The 24,765-nt window shown below is 49.1% G+C and overlaps 1 protein-coding gene across 1 annotated transcript in view; it reads left to right on the top strand.

Annotated features, from left to right (window-relative positions):
- Nucleotides 1-24,765, top strand: part of ASB2 (ankyrin repeat and SOCS box containing 2) — a 59,942-nt gene that overhangs the window by 22,613 nt on the left and 12,564 nt on the right. The window contains exons 3-6 of the mRNA XM_083167585.1: nucleotides 7,735-7,836; nucleotides 14,443-14,609; nucleotides 20,913-21,068; nucleotides 22,667-22,912. Coding sequence (XP_083023711.1) covers nucleotides 7,735-7,836; nucleotides 14,443-14,609; nucleotides 20,913-21,068; nucleotides 22,667-22,912 — 671 coding nt within the window. The remainder of the gene's footprint in view (nucleotides 1-7,734; nucleotides 7,837-14,442; nucleotides 14,610-20,912; nucleotides 21,069-22,666; nucleotides 22,913-24,765) is intronic.

Here is a 24,765-nt window from a genome sequence, read left to right on the forward strand (position 1 = left end):
TTTGCCTTCTTCACTGCTTCGTTACATTGGGCGCTACATCCCAGGTTATTATCTATAAGGACCCCTAAATCCTTTTCAAGTACAGACTGACCTAGTACTACCCCGTTTAACTTATAGTTAGCACCAAGGTTGTGTCTCCCTAGGTGCATGACCTTACATTTGTCCACATTGAACTTCATTTTCCATTTTTTTGCCCATTTCTCCAGCGATGCAAGATCACTTTGAAGTGATGTGACATCGTCCTCTGATTTAATGACTTTACTTAATTTTGTATCATCTGCAATGGTGGCTATATTACTGCGCAATCCCACCCCTATATCATTGATAAAAATGTTAAACAATATGGGTCCCAAGACTGAACCTTGAGGCACTCCACTTAGTACCGGTTGTGTCTGATAGTGCTCCATTTACCACTACTCTCTGCTCCCTGTTACACAGCCAGTTTCCTACCCATCTGCATATGTTTTCCCCCAGTCCCATGTCCCTCATTTTAGCAGTTAACCTATTGTGTGGTACCGTGTCAAAGGCTTTGGCAAAGTCTAGGTAAATCACATCCACAGAGTATCCTTCATCAAGGTTTCTGCTAACCACCTCATAGAAGATTAATGTAATGCCAGCACTAGGCATGGAATGGGTTAAACATCCCAGGCTGTGTGTGTGACCCTTGGGGAGCATGTGACTCGGGGATCCAATAAGGTGCTTGGGAATGGCAGAGTTAGCTGAATATTGGGTCAGGAAAGGGAGGAGTCTCCCTTCCCCGTGATAAATGGTTTTAAATGTGTGGGGGGGGGGGGGGTTCGGGGTGTTTTAATCGCGTTGGTTGATAGGCGGGAAAGAACGGCAGGTTAATAGTTTCTTAGCCTTCATTATCCGTTTATGCAACGTATATAGATTCTTTTCGGTGCGCTCGCCTATTCATTGACTTAGGCCTTTTGCTCGATCTCCCGCTTGGGGGCAGCGAGACCACCTGGCTGGGTGGTAGTCAATGTAGTAGGTCGAGTGGATACCGCTTGGTAGGGTAGTTTGATTACGTATGCTGAGTTTGGGGGTGGAGTTTAGTTTAGTAGCCGTTCTTTCTTGGCCACCATTTATTTAAATTAGTTTAATCAAATCAAAAACTAGCTTAAATATTCAAATAATAAATCAGCTAACAATTTCTGCCAATCCTATGTCTCCGAATCTTTATTTCAGGTTTTATGTTAAGATAAGTTAAGTTAAGGTTTAACATGCTAGAGGTACACACACATGAGGTGCTAGGATGTTTAAGCTACCAGATTAGTTTGACATGAATGATTTTTTGTGAACCCATGCTGGTTCCTGCTAAGAATATGATGTTCATCCAAATATTCTAAGATACTGTCCCTTAAAAAACCTTCGAATATTTTACCCACTATCGATGTTAAACTTATTGGTCTGTAATTTGCAGGGTCCTCCTTTTTACCTTTCTTGAATATTGGCACTACCTCTGCTATCCTCCAGTCCTTTGGAACTTTGCCTGTGGATAATTATTAATTAAAGATGAGATGCAGGGGGATGGCTAGTTCCTTCCTTGTTTCCCTGAGTACCCTGGGATGGATCCCGTCAGGTCCCGGTGATTTATTTGTTTTGATAATGCTAAGCCTCTCAATTATATCCCCGTGCCTAAAATCCACAGTGAGATCTGTGTTCATTGACCCAAGCTTTGAAGGTGTAAGTTCCACAGTCTGATTTCCCTTAGTAAAAACTGATGCGAAGTATTCATTTAATAGTACCGCCTTCCTACTATCTTCAGTAACCTTATTTTCACTGCTGTCTGTTAGTGGGCCTATATTTGCTTTAGTTACCCGCTTGCTGTTTATATATTTAAAAAACTTTTGGGTATTGGATCTGCTTTCCATAGCGATGCGTTCTTCATATGTGCGTTTGGCTGTTTTAATAACTTTTTTGCAAGTTCTATTTGACTCCTTATAGCTGGCGAACGTTGTTGTATTTAACTTATTTTTATAGAGTTTGAAGGCTCTGGTTTTATTATTTATAGCTGCCCTTACTTTTCTGTCCATCCAAGGCGGCTTTTTCTTGTTGTTTCTCCCTTTGTTTACCTTAGGGATATACTTGGTTGTTAGTTGATCGAGTACATTTTTTAGCGAATCCCACATTACTAATATACGTTCTCATTTATGAGGAACTCAGTTTCCTGTAGTTGCATTGCAGGTTACACTTTTTATAGGTTGTTCCTCTTCTGCTGCTTTCACATCGCAAAATGAAGGTTCGCACGGCTCAGTCCTGGTGCGAACCTTCATTTTGGGATGTTCACATCCCCACAGCGAGCCGTCAATAATGCCAGTTCGCTGACGACATCATCCGACAGCGCAGCAGAGAGTCGACATGTCATCGGGGGCGGGGAGGAGGCAGTGCTTAGAGCTGGCGCTGCCTCCTCCATAGTGCGAACGGGAAACGGGTCACCTCGATCCGTTTAACCCTTTCACACCGCCAAGCAACACGGCAATGAACCGGCAAGAACTAATTACCTGGTCAAAACAGCTTGTACCCGGTCATTAGTTGCAATGTGAAAGGGGTATTACTGTGTTTTCGCTATGCTAGTTCTGTAAAGCTTGTAGGCCATAAGTTTCTATGTATGGGTATGTAGTCAAAATTTCGACATTCAAAATATGGACACCGGCAGACGTACGCTAATGCATTCGACCCCGCCCACTGCGTATGTGCGAAAACATGCAATGTTGCAGCCGCCGGAATTTGTGCTCAGACAGCCGCCAGTAGACTTTGCGCTGTACGGTCACTGGGGAAAAAAAGTGTATGTTCCATTGCAGTTGTGTGCGGGACCCCCGAAAATGGTCCCTGCCCATCAATCAGTTTGCAAATAAATCCTCTCTGCAGTTATCGTCACATGACCATCGCGGCACATGTGTAACGTGACAGATGCCTGAGCAGGCCGACAATAACCATAAGGCTTGCTTACATCTCTGGGCTGATCTGCCGACAGTGTCTATCTAGGGTTGACAGCAAATAGGCTGCTTACAATTAATCGACAGGCAATAGGGCAACACATGAAAAAGGCTGACATGGTCTAGGTCGACATTGACAAAATGTCGACACAGCAACCGGTCAACATGTTAGGAAAAGGTCGACACACGCTTTTCTTGTTTGTTTGTTTTTTACAACAGATGTCGACATAGACACCAACAAAGATGAAAACTTGTGTTGACCTTTTCCTTTGTCAAACACTCATGTTGACCTTTTCTCAATGTCGACCTACACATGTTGATCTTTTTCATGTGTCGAATTATTGCCTGTCGACCAATAGTGGTCAACCTTTTGGCTGTCGACTTAGACACTGTCGACCTAATAATCCACCCCCCTCTAAATCAGGAACATTGTCATAATGTCAGCATTGTAAATGTCACCAGCTCATGTTAGAAATTGAATCAGGCTGTGGTTACAGTCAGGCTGTGGTTACAGTCAGGCTGTGGTTACAGTTAGGCTGTGGTAAGGGTCAGGCTTTGGTCAGGGTTAGGCTGCGGTTACGGTGGAGTTGGGCTGCAGGTAGTGGTAGGCTGCAGTTAGGGTTAGGCTACGGTTAAGGTCAGACTTTGGTTAGGGTTAAGGTGCCCATACGGGTGTGGATCCTATTATCGACCACACTTAGGTCGACAGTCATTAGGTCGACACCATTGGGTCGACAGGCAGCAAGGTCGACAGGGTTCTAGGTCGACATGGACGAAGGTCGACATGGGACAAGGTCGACATGGTTTTAGCTCGACAAATGCGTTAGGTCAACATGGGTTAGACCCGGGAGCCTTTCACACCAGCACTAGTGCCGGGTTGTTCCCAGGGCCAACCCGGGAATTTTGGCATGTGTGAAAGGGGTATTAGACACCTCTAAGATGTTCTGGTCTCGAGCTTGTTATGGGAGTGTTGTGGGTGTGTACACAGATGCTCATCCGTTACTTAGGAGACCGCGCACAAATGGGGAAACTGCACTTGTCATAGATTCAACACAAAGACTCCGTCCATGCACATTCGGGCACTTGGAACGCAAGCGAATGGCTTTATAGTAGCATTTCCATAAAGTCACAGACGGAGACTGATACTGGATGCTTCCGTCACTGAATCAGGCCCAGCGTCTCTCCCACGCTCAGTAGCGGGGGCGAGGGGTGTTAGAGAGACACATGTTGGGGACCTGGTGAGAACCTTGATTATGCAGAGTGCTGCTTGAGATGAGGTGATCCTCTCGCTTCAGGGGCGGAATGGTTCTGACAAGGGTCTGTCTCATGAATATTTCATGTTCGTTCCTCCACTTAACCCTCTTAATTGTATTACTTCCCAGTAAGCCCAGCTGTGCCTTATGGACGCACCCATTGTGGTCACTAGGTCATTAGGTCACATGCATTGGGTCGACCATTGAAGGTTGACATAGTGAAGGTCAACACAAGCATTAAGTAGACAATGGCAAGATTCACAGTCAAAAGGTCGACATGAGATTTTCACTTTTATTTAAGCCGACATGCGGTATTTTCTGCCCTACCATCCACTACGGCGTGGTGGGAGAATAAAATAGTGTGCCGAAGACACGGTGCAAGTCGACAATGTTGACATTTGGGACAGATGCCGACATTTTTAATATCAACAGTATGAATGCCGACATTGTATATGTCGGTATGATGATAGCATCCCATTCTGGACACTGAGCCTTAAGCTAGGATGACATAATGGCTGTTCTCTAATGCACAGATCTGAGGCCACTGCTGACACGGAATGGGATCATTCGTCAGACTGCATTTAGGTCTACAGTCATTAGGTCGACCCCACTAGGTCGACTGGCAGGAAGGTCGACCTGAATTAAGGTCGACATGGGCCAAGGTCGACATGACTTAAGGTCGAATTTGCATAAAGGTCGACATGAGGAAGGTCGACTGGTCATAAGGTCGACATGGGTTTTTCACTGTTTTTTATCCGAATGTCGACACAGTCGACATGGACACAGTTGGCAATGAGAATCGGACTCTCGCATCGCTCGCTTCGCTCGCTATGCTTCGGGCACGGTGCCTCGCTGCGCTCGGCACACTATTTTATTCTCCCACCACGCCCTAGTGGATGGTAGGGCATGAAATACCGCCTGTCGGCACATGTCGGCTCAAAAAACAGTGAAAAACCCATGTCGACCTTATGACCAGTCGACCTTCCTCATGTCGACCTTTATGTAAATTCGAACTTGTCATGTCGACCTTGGCCCATGTCGACCTTAAGTCAGGTCGACCTTCCTGCCAGTCGACCTAGTGGGGTCGACCTAATGACTGTAGACCTAAATGCAGTCTGACGAATGACCGCATCCCGCTGACACAAAGGGAAGAAGATGGAATATCTGTTAGCAGGGTTCCCACTGTACTGCGCCGCTTACTAAATTATACATAGATTGCAGGCCCAACATGACAGCCGCTTATTCAATGCTGCTAATTACTGATTGGAGGGGGGTGGGGTGCGGGTGAGGGGTCTCTGTAGCTCATATGCAGGGTGCAATCTCAGTTTGTCCCCTGTGGACAGTTCCCATCACTCCCCCAACCCCCCGCTCTATTATAAGAAGATGGTTTTTAATTGCAACCCCCCCCCCCCCTTACAGACACATATATTAAACTCATGTATATCATTGTGAAAATAACAGAGACTGCTGCACCACAGGAGCCAGCTGAAGATGAGCCTCGCTCTTTGTCCCCTGGTCCCCTTCATATGACTTCATACATAAAGATATGTCCAATATTAAGGAAAGCTGCCTTTCTTTTAGGGGGTCTGGGGTGAATGCACAGCTGCTATTTCGTAGGTGGTGGACTTGCAAAAAATATGCAAATCGCTCAGATACCGTCTTCTGCACAGACACCACATCTGCCGATGGGAACATCGGTCACCCCATTGGACATCAGAGCCACTATCTGCTGTCCCACTTGGGACGCCTGGTCCTGTCCAGCTGCGTATGAATTCGCAGTGGCTTGCCCAGGAAACGCAGCCGTGTTTTATTCTAGCCGCCTATTGTTAAATATCCCAGACACTGACTACCCGTTACTCGCTTTGTGTGTATGCTGTCTCTTATCCATCGCATTGTGGGCCACATTCAGATCTCATCGGTACTGCGTGCGACCGATGTTGCGCGTCTGCGCATGCACAGGCGGGTATCTGCGCATGTGCAGGCGTATGGTGCGTGCACCCACGGCGACCTTTCGGTTCGCCAGGTGCACACACCCATGGCGGCGTAGGGGGGGGCGGATATGGGCGGGGGGCGTCGCGCGGGGTTTGGTGGACTCGCAAGGCTGCGAATTCGCAGCCTTGCGAATCAACCAGAATAACCCCCTGTGTGCGCAATGCAGCATTAGTGCATGCTTGGTAGGAAACCACCGCTCCGTGGCATTCACAATTGACATTGCATCCCTCACTGAATCAGGCCTGGTGTCTAATTGTCATGTAGTCTAATTGTCATGTAATGGGCTGTCTGAAGAACAGACCTGGACAGTGTAATGGTTAGCGTTACTGCCTCACAGAGCTGAGGTCATGGGTTCTATCCCCACCATCTGTGTGGAGTTTTTATATTCTCCCTGTGCTTGAGTGGGTTTCCTCTCACAATCCAAAAATATACTGGTAGGTAAATTGGCTGCCAACAAAAATTAACCCTAGAATGTCTGTGTGCGTGTACATGTTCTAGGGAATATAGATTGTAAGCTCCACTGGGGCAGGGACTGATGTTCAACTATACTCTGCAAAGCGCTGCGGAATATGTGTGTGCTATATAAATAACTGGTAATAAATAAATTACCTAGTGGAGAAGTTGCCCATATCAACCAATCAGCTGCTTCCCTTCATTTTATAAAACACACTTTATAAATCTAGACAGTGCCGACAGTCATTAGGTCAAAAGCAGAAAATTGACACGCGAAAAGGTCGACTTCGTTTTTCAAATTTTATTTGGTGCCAATGTCAACACCTGAGCATGCGAACCCCCAATTAGTGTACTGCGACTGTTGCTTCGCATGGTGCGCTCAGACCCGGTGTCTCGCTTCGGTACCGCTGTGTTCCACATTACCAATCGGAATCCACGTGAATGGTAATGTATGAAAAAGTAAAAAAAAAAAAAATGAAGAAAAATGTATGTCAACCTTTTTTTGACCATTGCTTGTGTTGACTTTTGTTACTGTCGACACTCATCTCAGCAAGAACCCCCTCAATGTTACTAGAAAATAAGTGGGAACACCAGAAGTATTTGAGCTGGGAAGGCGTTTGTATACATCTCTACCACAGGCCCGCTGTCAGCAACACCCAGCCCGGAGAGGCAGCCAGGTAACCAGCGCACCCTGGCTGGGTGTCTCAGGCAGGGAGCTAGCTCCAATCCCAATCCAGCAGCCCCCAATGTCAGTTTCCTAGAGGTGAACCCGGACCCTGGGATCTATAGATCCTGAGAGCGTATGTATGTGTGTGTTATTACTTCATTGTTGTCTTATATGGTCATTGAAATCCCCTGACGTTTCCTCCCAGGGCCAAAAATAATCAAGTGCTCTTAGCAGCTGATTCCAGAGTCTGCACCATCTGCTTCTGTTCAGCCTGCGAGAGGTTTATCTGTCAGCCCCTCACTCAGCCCTGGCCGCCTCTCTCTCTGTGTGTGGGGCTCCTCCGTGTCTGCTCACAAGGTGTGGAGATGATCTGCTTCTCATACTCTGAATATTTCTCACTCTTTCATACATGTCGCCACAAATCCAGGTCCTCCCAGGCCGGCGCTGCGCAGCCCCCCAACTCGGGCTCCGACACCGGGGTCATCAAGAAGAGATACGACGGCAGCTACTTCTCCACCACGCCGGCTACGTAAGTGACGTCTGCTGTATCTGTGCTTCATAGTGATGTCACCTGCAGAGATCCTGATTTTATTGTTGTACTTTATTATTATTATTATTATTATTATCTGTGCTGAGCGATCTGTCAGGACAAGTGTTCTTCGCTGAGTGCACTGGCCCTGACCGGCGATTAAGTAGATTTATCCAGCATGCTGGATATTAATCGGTGATAGCGACACGCAGGGCCTCACATCGCTATCGCTATGGCCTCTACACACGGTTTGATGTAGGAGCTTTTTCTAGTCAGATCGCTTAGAAAATGCCCTGAAATCCCCCCCGTGTGTAGGTGCCTTATACAGTGCAGCAAGTTGTGTTGCGCTTGGCGGTTTCAGACAGTCAATATGGCCGGAGGGCCCTGCTCGCAAGCTTACAAGCTATTGGAAAGTTTATAATTAGATGTCTTTGTTTTTTGTTTTATCGTCACCTGTTTTTACTATAATACCTGCTTTGTACTAAAGTCGTGACTGTCCATCAGCTTTTTACTTATCAATATAGAATCAAGAACAGGTTTATAACGTTATCACCATGACTGGTGCTTTTTGTCGCTGGGGCATAGATTACGCTTTTGTGACCATGATGAAGTGATTCATATCTCCTGGGTAATACAATACGGACGCTGTTTCGGCTGAGTGTATAACGGGATGAGTGGAATTACACTACGTTTTGTATGCACCTTGTGTTTGAATATCGATGGACGTTGAAAGCCACAATCAATGGTCCTGATTTGATGGAAGTACTTTCCCCATCGATTTTTGGGTATTCAATGGTCAGCAGCCATCGGACGCACCAAACAGGCAGAGCCATTGGGTTGGATGACCGCTTTCTACGCAGCTAGCATATGGATTTGTACACAGTGCTCTGAATGCTTCTTTGTGTGATAACTATCGGATGGTTTCGATTAAATCACCAGGAGCCATCGTTTCGCTGGATTTGATATCGGAAACCCGGCAATCATTCAGCACCAGCCTTTCTCTTGTGCCGGCCACCAAGCAAAGTCTTACATTCATTCATCTTTTGATGACTCTAGTTGAAAGTTAGGTGCAGATTTATTAAGTGGCCGGTGGTAATGCACCAGCCAATATCCTAACTGTCATTTTTCAAAACCAGTCTGTAACATGGCAGTTAGAAGCTGAATGTCTGGTGATAAAGTACCAGGCTTAATAAATCTGTCCATAGTTTGCAGTTGTTTGCCGCGGGCGACGGCATATTTTCTCAGCATGCCGAAAGCCAGTGGTTGCATCTTTGGAAGCAGCGTCACTGGTTCCGGCAGGTTGATTTCAAAGGACATCCTGAGTAAGCTGAAGAATCAAATATTATGGGGCCTCCATTTACAGGCCCCCACATATGACCTTCCCCTGCTATCTCCGTTAGCACCACCGGTCCTGGCTAATTGAATGTCCATCTAGGCCAGTGCTACGTGACAGCAAAAGGGGGGCTATGAGTCACAGACAGGGGACCCCCACCAAATTACTGTGGGAAAAAGACCACTTCCATTAGTAGGACTGCTATGATGTGTAACGGGCAGGGAAAGCCACAGACTGACACAATCCCTAGTGGAACGCTGCTGACTTTATCATGAAGAATCAAACTGTCATAACAAAGTGTAGTAACATCAGCAAAGTGCCTCTCAGTCCTCGGGTTACTACGGTTACTGTACGCAGCAGAGAGGTCATGTGATCACACGTGGGATGATGTAAATGTAAGAAAATCGGGTCCATCGCATGCCTTAAGTACCTTAACTTAAGGCATGCGATCAACCCCGACAGGCGCCGTGCTAGGAAACAAGTACCGGAAATGCAGTAATTGCACCTTCCAGCATCTCAGGAGTTAAATGCAAATCCAGCTTTTGCACATAATTAGCACAACACTATGACGCACTTAAGAGCAAACGGGTTAAAAAATAATGTTCTTCATTTCCCAGGGAAACTCTCCCTATTCTGGGCTGAGGGTCGAGGTCGGGATTCTGCAGTGTGTTTCTGGGAATCCATATGTCCAAATGAAGTATACGGGCTTCCTGTGTGATATACAGGGTATACATTACTCCGGGCTAATGACACGGCCTGCTTAATGAGCACACAAGAATAGCTTAGATGTACTAACTAAGCCTTTAAGAGAGATAATATACCAGCCAGTCAGCTCCTAACTGTCATGGGAAAGGCTGTGTTTGAAAAATGACAGTTGTTAAAATGAACCCAAAAAGAAAAAAAACTGTTAAGGTCCATACACACTGGGCGACTATGCCCAGCGTGTATGGACAGCGATGATCGCGTTCATCGATGCAGGGAAAGACACTCGGCGCCGACGGAGGGGGAGGACAACGTTGCACAGCGGAGCGCTATGCAAAGCCGTCCTGGGCTTTGAGCTGAAAGCCGCTCAAACCTGCTGTTTTGACTTTCAGCTCAAAGTCGCCCAGTGTGTATGGGCCTTTATGCACAGTATTGGCACAGAACTTAAAAAGGTTCAAACGCAATGCATGTTCTGCAGTGATCACAGTGACTAAATAAAACATGCCAGGAAATCCTGTCTTCCCTGTTCATATTTGTATATGAACAGTAAGATACAGCTAGGGAGCAATGACCCCCGTTGTTGCTGTGAGGTGATATTCGGGGTTCTGTGCAGCCAGGGGCTCACCAGGCAGTGTTATTGTGTAGGGTCTGTAGAGTACAGGGTAATTATGGCAGAACACTTGCCTGTCTGTCAGTGAGGAATTGCCTGACCCGGCGCAGCTGCTATGACAGCTTAAACGGTCTGTATTTCTCCCAGAGAGCCCTCGCTGTCAGTCTCCTCTGTGTTCCGAGCTTCATCAGGAATTACCGTGCACCTGACATCTCACAAAAATGAGATTTCAACATTTGACAGATGAGAAAAATAATATATGAAAAATGTACTTTGGAAATGAAGGGCCCGATTCAGCTTGACGTATACGAGCCGGGGACCGATATTGCTGCTCTGCGCATGCCTTTAGCCACTATCACAGTCGCTGAGTCGTCCGTACAGAGCTGTGCGGGCAGTGGGCGGACTGGTCCGGGGTGGAGAGACAAGGGAGGAGAGGGGGGTGCCCCTAGGTCGACAGGTCTTAGGTTGACGCCTGCAATAGGTCAACATGGCTAATGTCGACAGGGACGGAAGGTCAACACAAGCATTAAGTCAAAATGTCGACATGAGCTTTTCATGGTTTTTTTTGTCCCGAGTGTGGACATAGTCGACATGTAGCATATACCCTATACTTGTCCGACATTGCTTTGAACCGTAACTCACTGTGTTCTTGTTTTGCTTGTTTGTGTATATACTCTGTGCTCTGTAGTTGGGCGCTGGGGATCCCTTGTGGCGCCATATAAAGGATAATAATAACATACAGTACAGTAACACAGTATGCTGACAGCCAATGATGAGAAACTCCGATCTTACCATCTGTATTGATGTATTGTCCATGTTTGTCTTGGCAATAGAAAGTCTCTCTGGAACTCCACAACACGGAGAGGTAATTAACTATCGAAATAAAATCATTTCTCCTCCAAGATGTCTATTTATGTGGTATACTTGTTCTCAGGGAACACGACTGAGCTGCCGTAATTACTGAGTATTAGCTCATCAGGAAACCAAATGACTTGTGTCCACAGGGCGCTGGCTGACAGAGATTTAACAAAATCACCAAACAACAGACTTTAATTCCTGAGGATCTGAGCAATTTGCTTCAGGGTCAACTGGGAAATAAATTCACTAATACCCCTTTCACACTCGCAGAGCCGGGTCATACCCGGGAATGTGTTCCCGGATGCTTCCTGTGACTCTACCCGGGAATGTACCCTTTCACACTGCACTCAGACCTGGGATCGACCCGGGACAAGAAAAAGTGGGTATACTCGAGATGGGGTACTCAGAGTAGGAATAGGCGCCCTGTGGGGTGTGTTGCTAAGTACTATCCAATTGATCCAGTTCTAGTGCTCCACTACCTTTTTTTCTCTATTCTCATCGACCCGGGACAGCCCCATTCACAGTGATCCCGGGAAATCCCTGCAAATACATATGCATGTCCTTAGAAATGGACTCCAGGGCTCTGAAAGATGACATCAGCATTTGTGAGCCCAAGAAAGCTCCAATCAGCAGCTTTTTTAAAGTCCCGTGTACAGGACCATTCACACTGACCGCATCCCGGGTCCATTCCGGAATCTACCCAGGTCAGGACCTGGGTAGCAATCCCGGTATATTCATCCCAGGGTATTCTTTCAAGACCCTTTCACACTGAGCTAAATCCCGGGTTGATGCACGTTCATGTGCAAAAACCCGGGATATTTTTGCAAGTGTGAAAGGGGTATAAGATGGGAGTTCTATTTCAGATGGGATGTTGCTATGGGCAACCAATCAGAAGCTACTTCTTATTTATTTACCACCCTCTAGAAGATAGTAGACAGGATTTGATTGGTTGCCCATAGCAACATGACCTGTGAAGTGTATTGCACATCTTATTAAATTTCACCCACTATCTATTATCTTCTAGATGGTGTTAAATAAATAAGAAGTAGATTCTGATTGGTGAAAAAAATGGAGAGTGATAAGCCACCAGCCAATCAGCTTCAACCTGTCATTTTTCTTGCCTTCTGTCTCTTAACAAGATGAGCTCCCAAGTAGGGATGCCAATCCCGGGATAGGCAGGATCCCAGGATTTTGAGCATTTTTGGCCGGGATTTCAATCCTGGAATTGGAGTCCCCAATCCCGGGATATTGGGATTGAAATGCGGATGCAAATTTCAATTCCCTTCTGTCTGGCCGCATTGAGCTTGAGCGGTGCTTCGCTCAGGCGCTGCCCAGAAGACATGCTGTGCGGTTGCGCAGCGTGATGTTAGAGGTCACACTGCGCAGGCACGCACCGGCCAACCCTATCGCTGCACCTGCTGGTCCCCGCCTGTACGGTCTTCTAGAGGCACGCCCCCTTCTCCTTCCGCTTGTCTGCCTCCGATTGGCCACCTTGTCTGCTGCCTCTACTCGCCCACCGTGTCCGCTGCCTTCACACACCCGGTAAATCACAAAAGGACTGCGTCTAAACAGGCAGGAGGCTAATCCCGGGATTGAAAAAATGGCCTATGATTGGCCTCCCTACTCCCAAGTATAACATGAACCTGCTCATTTCCCAGATCATACCAATGTAATGGCATCAAGTACTGTAGCAGTGGGAGGGACAGTACTGACTATCACCCAAAAGGGTATGAATCATAGGGTCGACAGTGTCTAGGTCCACAATAAACAGGTTGACACAGAAGGTTGACATCCACAAGGTGCAGGTACATCGGGATCCAGTCGATAGTCAATAGGTTGAGAACTCTTGGTTGACTTTGACATGATAAAAGTTGACTTTGGTCAACACAAGCAAAAGGTCAACATGCTAATGGTCGACACTGGGAAAGGTCAACACAAGTTTTTAATTCTTTTTTTTCTAAAACCAACTTTCTTCACGATCCATGTCAACATAGAATGAGCGAAGTGAGCCCTGCGAGGAGACACATTATATTAATTGGGGTCTTTTCAACAAACGTCGACAGACATCCAAAAAAGAAAAAGAAAACCGTGTGTTGACCTTTTCCGGTGTCGCCATCGACCATTTGTCAAAGGCAACTAAATGGGGAATACTCACTGGGGGATTTTCACAAGGGGGTGAACCACTTTTCAGATTAGGAGACTATGGAAAGTGGTTCAATCATCCTTTAATACCGGGCGACAGACGGCGGTGTCCGGCGATGATGCTGGAGCACAATTAGGTGATTTTGAACTCAAAATTGGAAAAGTGAGCTACTTCGATCTTAAAATCGCCTAGTGTGTATGGGCCTTTAGTACATGTTGACCTTTTTGATGTGTCCACCCATTGCCTGTCAACCAATAGTGGTTAACCTATTAAGGACTGTCGTCCTTTCAATCTACACTCATGTACATAACATTATAGTTCACCCAATAACAAGGGCCCTTATTCTGATCGGTGCGGCCCGATCAGAAATATGCGGTGATGTCCGTCTTGGCGAATCCCCGCCTTCCGTACGGATCGCCACCTCCGTCCGTATGCGGATATGTGGCGGTCCGCATGAATGTGGACGGGGATACGCCTCTTCCATGGTGGGAGCAGCCCCTGCATTCGATGGTCGCTGAACATCGAATGCAGGGCCGCACGCTCCACCAGGTCCCGCAACACAAGACCACACGGACACTTGTCCGCGTGAAATCTTGTATGGGGGCGGGCAGCTGACATCCGGCGATGTCAGATGCCCGCCCCGTACCCACGCGTCACGGCCTCATTACCATGCATACGCCCCGCGTTTGCATGGGAACGCCCATGAAACGCGGGGCGTATGCATAGGGTAATGAGGATAAGTAGCCCCTCACGCCCCTCTACGCCCCCTGTGCGGCGTATAAAGAATCCATGCGGCGAAATCGCCTGCACATGCGCAGAGTGACCTCTGCACATGCGCAGACGATAAACATCGGCGGGCCGTACGCAAGCGGGAATATCCGCACCGATCAGAATAAGGGCCAATGTATGGAAGTTTTTGCTGTTATTATACTTGTAACGTTTTCACTTTCCTTACAACAGGGAAATAAATCCTATTGAGGAGATGATCAAGAACCGAGAGGTGGAGGCCCTGAATAATCTATTAAAGTCCAGGAACAGTCTTTGTGAGCCCAACAAAGATGGCTGGCTTCCCCTGCACGAAGCGGCCTACTATGGCTCCCTGGGGTGTCTGAAAGTTTTACTGAAAGGTTAGTTCTATGTTCTATGTCACAAGTTTCATTTCTACACCTAAAATAACATAAACTAGAGGACGCCTCTGCAGTCGCCACTCAGAGGTGGCGTGGCAGCCATTTTGTGAGTGTAACCGTTATTCCGAAGACTGCAGCTTATATAAAACTAGGTGATTCATCGCGCCCTACGGGCGCTCTTCACACCGGCGTAAGGGGCTACGCCCCTTAATTTGTGAACATTTGTATTGTGAGAAATATGGTTAGAATTGTATGAAAGATGCCCTGTATTGCAGCTTCTGGCAGTGGGTGAGGGTCCAGCGTGGCAGCACAGGAGTACCGGACGGTGGCCCTGAGTCAGTGTCTCCTCCTACTGGGTGGGAGTTAGGGTGCATGAGAGCAGGAGGCTGGGATATGAGGCATGATAGGGGTATGTGGGCAACACAGCGTCAGCGATTACCCAGTGGTGGAAGTTACGGTTCAGGAGAGCAGGAAGCTGGGTAGTGATAGGGGTGTGTGGGCATACGGGGGACTAAAGAGGGTTGTGGACACTGTGCAGCTTCTGCCAGTGGGTAAGGGTCCAGCGTGGCAGCACAGAAATACAGGAGTCAGTGTCTCCTCCGACTGGGTGGGAGTTAGGGTGCATGAGAGCAGGAGGCTGGGCGGTAAAGCATGATAGGGGAATGTGGGCAACACAGGGTGAGCGGGTCTCCACTGGCGGAAGTTACGGGGCAGGAGAACAGGAGGCAGGGCAGTGTCCTCCCACATTGATGGCAAAAGTATTCAACATCGGCCATAAACCATCGATTATTTGAAAATCATTGATGGTCGATGGGCATCCCTAGAACTGGAGGAGGGTGGGGGACAGTATGCAGCTCCCGGCAGTGGGTGAGCGTCTCCTCCCACTGGGAGGGAGTGAGCGTGCATGAGAGCAGGAGGCTGTATAATAGTGGTATGTGGGCAAGACATTGATAAAAGTTGTGGCGCTGGTGCAGAGGGCAGTGGGGAAACCTGCAGTGCAGCAGCCAGGGCCGGATTTCCCACCTAGGGGCGGTACCTGCTTGTGGTGGTACAGGATCCCCCATTGTCACGGGGGTACGTGAAATGCGGGAGCGGGGGCCGTGGTGGTCCGCTGGGGGGGTGGAATTGCCGGAAGGGGGTCTGGGGGGTCTGCAAATTGCGGGAGGGGGGGTGGTGTGTGGGGCTCTGCAGTTAGCGGGAGGGGGTCCGCAAATCGTGGGCGGGGGGGCTTGAATCGTGGGAAGGGGGGTCCGCAAATTGCGGGAGGGGGGTTGTCGGGGTTAGTGAATTGCGGGAGGGGGGGTTGCGGAGGTCCGTGAATTGCGGGAGGGGCGCGTGGGGTGCCGTGAGTCAAGAGGGGGTGGTGCGGGGGTCCGTGAATCACGGGAGGGGTCATGAATCGCAGGAGGCGGGGGTCGTGGGGGGGCTGTGAATCGCTGGAGGGGGGGTGTGGGGGGTTGCCGTGAATTGCATGAGGGGGGCGTGAATCAAGGGAGGGTGGGCGCAGGGGGGTGGTGCGGGGGTCCGTGAATCGCGGGAGGGGGCATGAATTGCGGGAGGGGGGGTCGTGGGGGGTTCCGAATCGCAGGAAGGGGGGTATGGGGGGTGCCGTGAATTGCGTGAGGGGGGCATGAATCGCGGGAGGTGGGGTCCCCGAATGTGTGAATTAGGGGGCGGTCGCAAATCGCGAGAAGTGCCGAGGGGGCCCGCAAATCGCGGGAGGGGGGCGCTACGGGGGGTTCCGTGAATCGCGGGAGGGGGCGGCGCGAATTGCGGGAGGGGGTCGCAAATCACAGTAGGGGGGGGGGTGCCGTGAATCGCGGGAGGGGGGGTCGCGGGGGGCCCTTTTAATGCCGGGAGGGGGGGTCGCAGGGGTCCCGCGAATCGAGGGAGGGGAGGATGCAGGGGTCCTGCGAATCGCGGGAGGGGGCTCGCGGGAGGGAGGGGTCGCTGGGGTCCCGCGATTTGCGGGAGGGTCGCGGGGGTCCCGCGTTTCGCGGGAGGGGGTGGTCGCGGAGGTCCAGCGAATCGCGGGAGGGGGTGGTCGGGTCTGGGACGGATATTAGACAGCACTTACATCGACAGCCATTACATCGACACCATTAGTTCGACAGCTCAATAGGTCGACATGGTTTTAGGTCGACATGTCATTAGGTCGACAGCTCATTAGGTCGACAGCTCATTAGGTCGACATGTTTTTAGGTCGACACTGCCATTAGGTCGACAGAGTCTATGTCGACAGTCAAAAGGTCGACATGGGTTTTTTCACTGTTTTTTGGCCGAAATGTCGACACAGTCGACATGGACACAGTTTGAAGTGTACCGCAGCCGCTCGCTATGCTTCGGGCACGGTGCCTCGCTGCGCTCGGCACACTATTTTATTCTCCCACCACGCCCTAGTGGATAGTAGGGCATGAAATACCGCCTGTCGGCACATGTCGGCTCAATAAACAGTGAAAAAACCCATGTCGACCTTTTGACTGTCGACATAGACACTGTCGACCTAATGAGCTGTCGACCTAATGAGCTGTCGACCTAATGAGCTGTCGACATAATGACATGTCGACCTAATGGTATGTCGACCTAAAACCATGTCGACCTATTGAGGTGTCGAACTAATGGTGTCGATGTAATGGCTGTCGATGTAAGTGCTGTCTAACAATAGTCCGGATACCGGGGTGGTCGCGGGGGTCCTGCGAATCGCGGGAGGGGGGTCGCGGGGGTCCCGCGAATCGCGGGAGGGGGGGTTCGCGGGGGTCCCGCGAATCACGGGAGGGGGGGTCGCGGGGGTCCCGCGACTTGCGGGAGGGTGGAAAGCGGGGGTCCCGCGAATGGCGGGAGGGGGGGTGCGGGGTCCTGCGAATGGCGGGAGAGGGGGTCACGGGGGTTCCGCAAATCGCGGGAGGGGGGTCGCGGGGGTCCCGCGATTCGCGGGAGGGGGGGTCACGGGGGGTCCCGCGAATCGCGGGAGGGGGGGTCGCGGGGGGGTCCCGCAAATCGCGGGAGGGGGGGGGGTCGCGGGGGGTCCCGCGAATCGCGGGAGGGGGGTCGCGGGGGTCCTGGCAGAGGGTAGGGATGTGCAGGAGTAATGGTGGATGGTGGCTGTGGAGTAATGGTGGATGGTGGGCGTGTACTGTAGCCCTGGCTGGGCGGGGGGAGGTGATGTCAAGGGGGTGGAACGTCAGACACATGAAAGTGAAACTGTTCTACACAGGAACGTTCTCCACAGGGGTTGAGTGACAGATCTGGCTAAATATATAAGAGATGGAGGCCGGCCGAATTCCACAGTTGCTTTTTCAGGTATGAACTAATACTTCATTCAAATATCTCAATGGCTGGATGCCGCTAGTGTCTGATGTCACCGGTTCCAGTGCATATTCCAATGTCTTTGATGAATATTGTCTCTGCCAAAAAAGCGGCTGCCACTTTAAACAATCCAAGCTTAAGGGGAGGGGGCAGACATGGCGATTTGCGTTATTGGCCACAAGAGCGCCATGACACATTTACTGAGATAGGAGCTCTATTGAAGATGGGATGTGGCCCGTAGCATAGCAACCAATCAGATTCTGTCTATTGTCTTCTAGAAGGTGCTGATTGAATAAGAAGTAGAATCTGATTCTTTCATCTTAGTAAATTTACCCCAATGAGAGGACAGCTAGAAATTCAAGAGGGGTGTGGCATAACAGGTCGACAACTTCTAGGTTGACCTCAAAAGCTTGAGATGCTCAAGGTCGACACTATAAAAGGTTGACACAAGCAGAATGTTGACAGAAAAAAAGGTCAACGGATGAAAAGGTCTACAAGAGTTTTTTTCGGTAACACCGGAGCACGTGGAACCCCAATCAGTGGTCTGCGTCCCACGTATGTTTAATTTCGCTCGCCAGGCTGCCTCACTCCACCAACGCTTCGCTCGGAACGCTGTACCATTCCCAGCCGCAATCCATGCAGATGGCAAATTATAAAAACATTCAGAAACTGAATCCCCCCCAAAAAAACTCATGTCGACCTTTTTATATATTGACCACAGCCACACTAACCTATTGCTGGTGTCGACATTTTAGCTATGTCAACCAAATGTATGTCGACCATATATTGTCAACCTACTGTAGACACAAACTTGCCTACTCTCCCGCAAGTGAAGCTGGCAGGATAAGGAGATTAGCGGGGTTTTCACAGAGCGGAACGGAGGGGGCGGGGCTGGGCGACGCGATTGTTCCCCCTTGGTGAATGATCCAGTAAAATGGATTTTTTTGAAAAAAAAAATGAAGTCTGACAGGGTATGGGGTCATACGGTCAACACTGTGAAGGTTGACATACATTAGGTCGACCACTAAATGTCCACAGAGCTTAGGTCGACACGTGAAATAGGTTGACATGTCCAAGGTTGACAGGGCTGGAAGGCCGACAGGATGCCATTTTGTTATGTTAGTAAATCACTTCCTCCTAGCAATGCTGTGTGGTTTCCCCTACGACGTGGAGGGTTATTTTATTTACTGTTTCTATGAATCTGCCGACTACACACACTCTATATACTCAGGGATAGCAACACCTACATTCTCCAGCAACGGCAGCAGGGGACCGCCCAGGACCAGATGTACTAAGCTTAAAAAGTGATGAAATGGAGAGTGATAAACAGCCAGCCAATCAGCTTCTAACTGCCTTGTCACAGGCAGGGCCGGCACCACCACTAGGCAGCTTTAAGCATTTGCCTAGGGCGCCGGCCACTGGAGGGCGATACTGAGCCGCCGAGGAGAGGTACCATAGAAAGCAGGGAGCGGGGAGCAGGTGAGTCAGTGAGCAAAACCTCTCCCCCCCTCCTGCCCAGATCCCGCCCGTGAATCAATGCTGCTCCCCCTCCCGCGCTGGTCATCGGCGGGAAACAAGCGCCCGCACCCCCCCTGGACACGGGGTTCCAGGCTCCCACTGCAGTATCGCCCGCACCACACACACACATACACACACCCACACCCCCGTGCCGCAGTATCGTCCGCTCCCCCCCCCCCTGGAGCGCATGGGGGGGGGCGGGGGGATTGCCTGGGGCACAGACAGGGTTTGAACTGGCCCTGGTCACAGGCTGTGTTTGAAAAATCAGGAGCTGATTGGCTGGCGGTCTATCACTCTCCATTTCATCACTTTTCAAGGCTTACATCTGGCCCCCGGCGTTTTATGGTCGTTCCCCTGGAAACACAGGCAGGTAGATGCCTGCTCAGGTTGGGTGGCTGATGTCACGTGACGTCAGAGCTCGCCCCCTTTTTGGCCTTCTCCGTCGGCAATAAAAGTCCGTTCAGACTGACTTTTATTACCATAAAGAGACCATCAAATGATTTCTCTCCCCTTCGAATGCATGCAAGGGTCGTACACATGTCCTTGCATGCTAGCGAGGGGATGCGGGTGGCATGGGCGGTGGGGGGCACTGATGTGTTCGCTAGGCCTAGTGAACAGGTCTGAATCAGGCCCACTGAGTGAAGCTTCTTAGTCAAACTAAAAAGGGCCAGAAAATAATACGGTGTAAATTTACTTAAGCTTCTAAAAATGAAAACAGTGTCTGTCGCCCATAGCAACCAATCAGTCTATTGTTTTCTAGGATATGATAGACAGAAGCTGAATGGTTGCTATGAAAAACATCACCTCTTTTGAATTTTAGAAACTTTAGTAGATTTAGCCCTTGGCCGGGGGTATTCAATTACACCAGCTTTTTTCACCTAGGTGACAAAACTGGACTGTCCTGCTGTTACTGTAATTTGCAGGCTTTTTCGCCTTTTTTTGGGAGGGTCAAAAAGGCATGGGCGAAAAATAACTAATAAAACTGTCAAACTCCTAGAATTTCACCTGAAAATGAGCGAAATCACTTGGATTCGACGATCTACGTGTTTTTCGCCTGTGAAATTTTTCACCTAGGCGACACACCTGCATTTTAATTGAATAGGTCAAATTGAAATTGACCCTAAAATAACAGCAAAACAGATTTTTCACCTAGGGCTAGGCGAAAAATGGCCACCTATTGAATACCACTACAACCACCACCCCCCCCCTCCCCCACCCCCACCAGTCAGAAGCAGCCATATCTGTGTCTACATCTTTTGCCGGTGGCATGCCTGCGACTTTATATAAATGCCAGAATCAGGACCTCTGTGCCCTATTGCTGGTAAGGGCCCGTGTTGCCTTTCCTCACATCCAGAGCACTAGATGCCCCTTGGTACAATTATTATTCCCAGCTGTTTCTATGTTGCTGTCAGTGGTGTATTATAGTAGTGGCGAAGTAGCGGTCTGTGGGTTGAACTTATTGATGTTTCCTTGATACAGCTTATCCTACAACCATCGACCAGCGGACCCTGCAGGAGGAGACTCCGCTCTACCTCAGTGTTTTATTAGGAAACTTGGACTGTCTGGAGTTTCTGCTGCAGTCTGGGGCCGAGACGGATATTGTCAACAATTCCAGGGAAACACCGTTGTATAAAGGTTATAAAAAATTCTAGATATATACTTTACAACTTCGACCCTCACTTTATAGAGTTGCTATGTTGGTGCTTATAAATACATGTTAATAAATAATAAGGGTACTTGTGTATTTTGGCGGCGCCCATCGCATCGCATACCATAAGGCATGCGATGGTATGCGATGCGACGCGATATCGCGCGATACTGTACAATGTCATACAATTTGTGAAGGTATCCGCGTCCCCTCGCCACGCTTCGGGCTCGGTGGCTCGCTGCGCTCGCCACACTTTCTATTCTCAACTCCACGCCGACGTGGATAGTGGGGGTATGAAAAGGTCGGAGGACGCATACCACCGCCCCTCGCGGGCTCGCTGCGCTCGCCACGCTTCGGGTTGACGTTTATAGTGGGGGGGGGGGGTGGCGTGGGGGTGCATTTCACATTGTAAGCACCCATTAGGGTGCTTAAAAGCACCCTTTATGGTGCTTATACGATCTTTCATCGCATAGGGGGCAAAAATCGTGTCGCATCGCATCGCATGGCATGCGATGAAAACATTGCGCGATGCACATCGGGGGCGCCGCTATAATACACAAGTACCATAATAAGTAATGAGGTTGTAATATTCCCTTTATATAACAGCGTTTTAGCTAAGCTTCCAGGCTGTTGCCATAGTAACTATAGCCAAGATCTGACAGAATAAAGTAAAAAGTTAAGATTACACTACTCCAGAAATTCAAATGGTAAGAACTTAATTTATCCTGTTACCAGTGGCGTAACTCCCAGAGACATTGGAGGCAGTGGCCGTCGGGCCCCAGCTGTCAAAGCAGCCCCAATAAAGGGGGCTGCTGAACTAGATAGATAATAAAGATAATGTAACAATCAATACGCTCATAACTGTCATTTTTCAAATGCAACATGTAAGGTTGATTGGCTGACTCTTATAATTATATCTCTATTTGGGGCAAATGCATTAATCCTGGAGAAGAGATAAACTGGAGATATAGAGAAAGGAGGTAAAGCACCAGCCAATGAACTGTGTTTGAAAATGACAGTTGGGAGTTGATTGGCTGGTGCTTTATCTCCTTTCACTTTACCTCTCAAGGCTCTTTTAATTATCATTTGCAGTCAGATTCCGTACATGTGCCATTGGTGAGTCACTGGGTGTCAGTCAGGTGAAGTGATAAAGTGGCTGGTACTTTACCAACTCCTAACTGTCAAGCTACAGGCTGGGTTTTAAAGATGACAGTTGGGAGCTGATTGGCTGGTGCGTTATCACTGACCACTTTAATACTTCTCCAGGCTTAATAAATCTGCCCCTGAATGTGCAAATTCTGGATTTCACGACCACTGGGCATGCATCCAGCAAATACAACCAGGTCACTGGGTGAAGAATTAAGTTAACCCTTACCCCTCCAGACCATTATGCCCTATGCAGCTGAGTATCAGTATAAAAAGCTCTATACGGAGTGGGAATACCTCATTCCTCAATCATGCCCAGCAAATGGGTAGGTGCTATTGGATCACCATAGAAAATGGCCGCTTCCATTGTGTTTAGGGGTGCGGAATCCTTTTATGGGTTTCCGTGCATTGTCCTGTAAAGCACATTTATGTATTGCAGCTTGTGAGCGGAGGAACACCGAGGCAGTCCGGTTGCTGGTGGAATACAGGGCTGACGTCAACCACAGGTGTAACCAGGGCTGGACCGCGCTACACGAGGCGGTGGCACGAAATGACCTGGACATCATCGATATCTTGGTACAGGGAGGGGCGAAGATCGAAGCCAAAAACTGTTACGGCATCAGCCCACTGTTTGTGGCAGCACAGAGCGGACAGCTGGATGCGCTGCGATACATAGTGAAATGCGGTGAGTGTCAAACATAAAAGGCCGATACTGGATTTTTTATCTACTGCTCCAAGATTAAAGATGGCCTCCCAAAGCAAGAGTTTTTGGGGCCAGATGCACTAAAGCTTCAAAAGTGATGAAATGGAGAGTGACTACCTGACACTTTGCAGACACAGTCTGTGACATGGTAGGTGAGAGCTGATTGGCTGGTGGTTTTATCACTTTAGTGCATCTGGCCCAATGTATGTAAACACTTCAGTGATTGGCGGTCAGCATGCTGATTGATGGATTTCTGGAGTGCAGCACTTGCTGCTTGCCTCCAAGGCTATGGCCAAACAGTGCATGGCTGTCAGGTTGCTGATTGGTAGATCGCTGGAGCTATCAACCAATCAAAGTGTTGACAGCCAGTCACTGCATGCAGGGCTGCCGAGGGGGGGGGGGAGCGGGTAATAATTACCCAGGCCCAAGCTTGCTGGAGGGGCCCATCGGGGGACCTGGTCTGCCACCCCCCCCCCCCCCCCCATACCTTCCCCCTCCATTCCTCCCAGGCAGCAGCACATACCTACAGCATGTGCTGTGCTGACAGCAGGCTCAGCATGAGCATCTCACTTACAGAATGAGAGCTCATGCTGAGCTTGTTGTCAGCACAGCACATGCTGTAGGTGTGTGTTGCTGCTGCTGCTGCTGCTGAGGTGGGGTGGGGAGGGGGTGAGGAATGAGTTAGAGTGTTTTTTCACCCATCTTAAACATTTTTGGGGGCGTGGTCTAATCACGGGAGGTGGTCTTCACGGGGGCCTGGCATACTTCTTGGCTGCCCTGATTGTATGGGAGCATGGGGGGGTTATTTTGGTTCACTCTTTCTGACAAGTTCCTTCTTAGATGGACAAAACCATCCATGTGCACTGCAGGTGGGGCAGATGTTACTTGTGCAGAGAGAATTAGATTTGGGTGGGGTTTTACTTCAAAGTGAGATCTATATTTCAGTGTAAAAATAAAGCAGCCAGTATTTACCCTGCACAGAAACAAAATAACTCACCCAAATCTAATTCTCTCTGCACATTTTACATCTGCCCCTCTGCAGTGCACATGGTTTTGTCCATCTAAGAAGGAATTTGTCAGAAAGAGTGAACCAAATCAACCCCCCATGGAGAGATACAGGTGGGCTGCAGGAGGAGTCATTTATGCATTTATTCCCACTTGTTATGAATGGGTGTTTGGCTACACAGTACATTGGTTTGCCCCGGGCTTATAATGCTGTTACGATGGCTCTGAGGCCCATGTGTGATAGGTATGTGTTCACTAGAGGATAGCATTTTGAGGTAATAAAAAAAAAAAACACTTAATAAAGGTTACTCCAACTGTAATGTAACCAGTTTAGCTATGAAAACTAGCTCCATGTTGTTGCTAAGGGTTACAGCACCTGTCTGCTTACACCATGGGCCTGATTCACATTGGAACGGTCTCTGGCGTATTTGCTCTGGAGACCGACGGTGAGGCTCTGTGCACGGTTGATTATACGGATGTGCAAGGCCGCTGTGCAAACACTATCATAGTCACCTAGGCGTTCCCACAGAGGGGGGGGGGGCAGGGGGCTGGCGCTGGGTGTCCCCATACGAACGCAGGAGTTTGAAGCCTGACGCCTGCTCCCAGACGTTTCTGAGCCAAATAACAGTCAGATTAGACAGACTTTTATTTCAGACAATGGAAAAATCATTCGATGGTCTGAGACCATCGGATGATTTTTTTTCCCCATACGCTCGCATGCTCCCAAGGGGATTCGCCAGGTGGCGGTGGAGGGAGTGCGTACATTCAATGGCTACTGTAACATGGGGCCTGATACACTACTGGTCGCTAAGCAGCTGTCGTTCGCTGCT

Source organism: Crinia signifera, chromosome 12 (assembly GCF_055691185.1).
Source record: "Crinia signifera chromosome 12, ASM5569118v1, whole genome shotgun sequence".
NCBI lineage: Eukaryota > Metazoa > Chordata > Amphibia > Anura > Myobatrachidae > Crinia > Crinia signifera.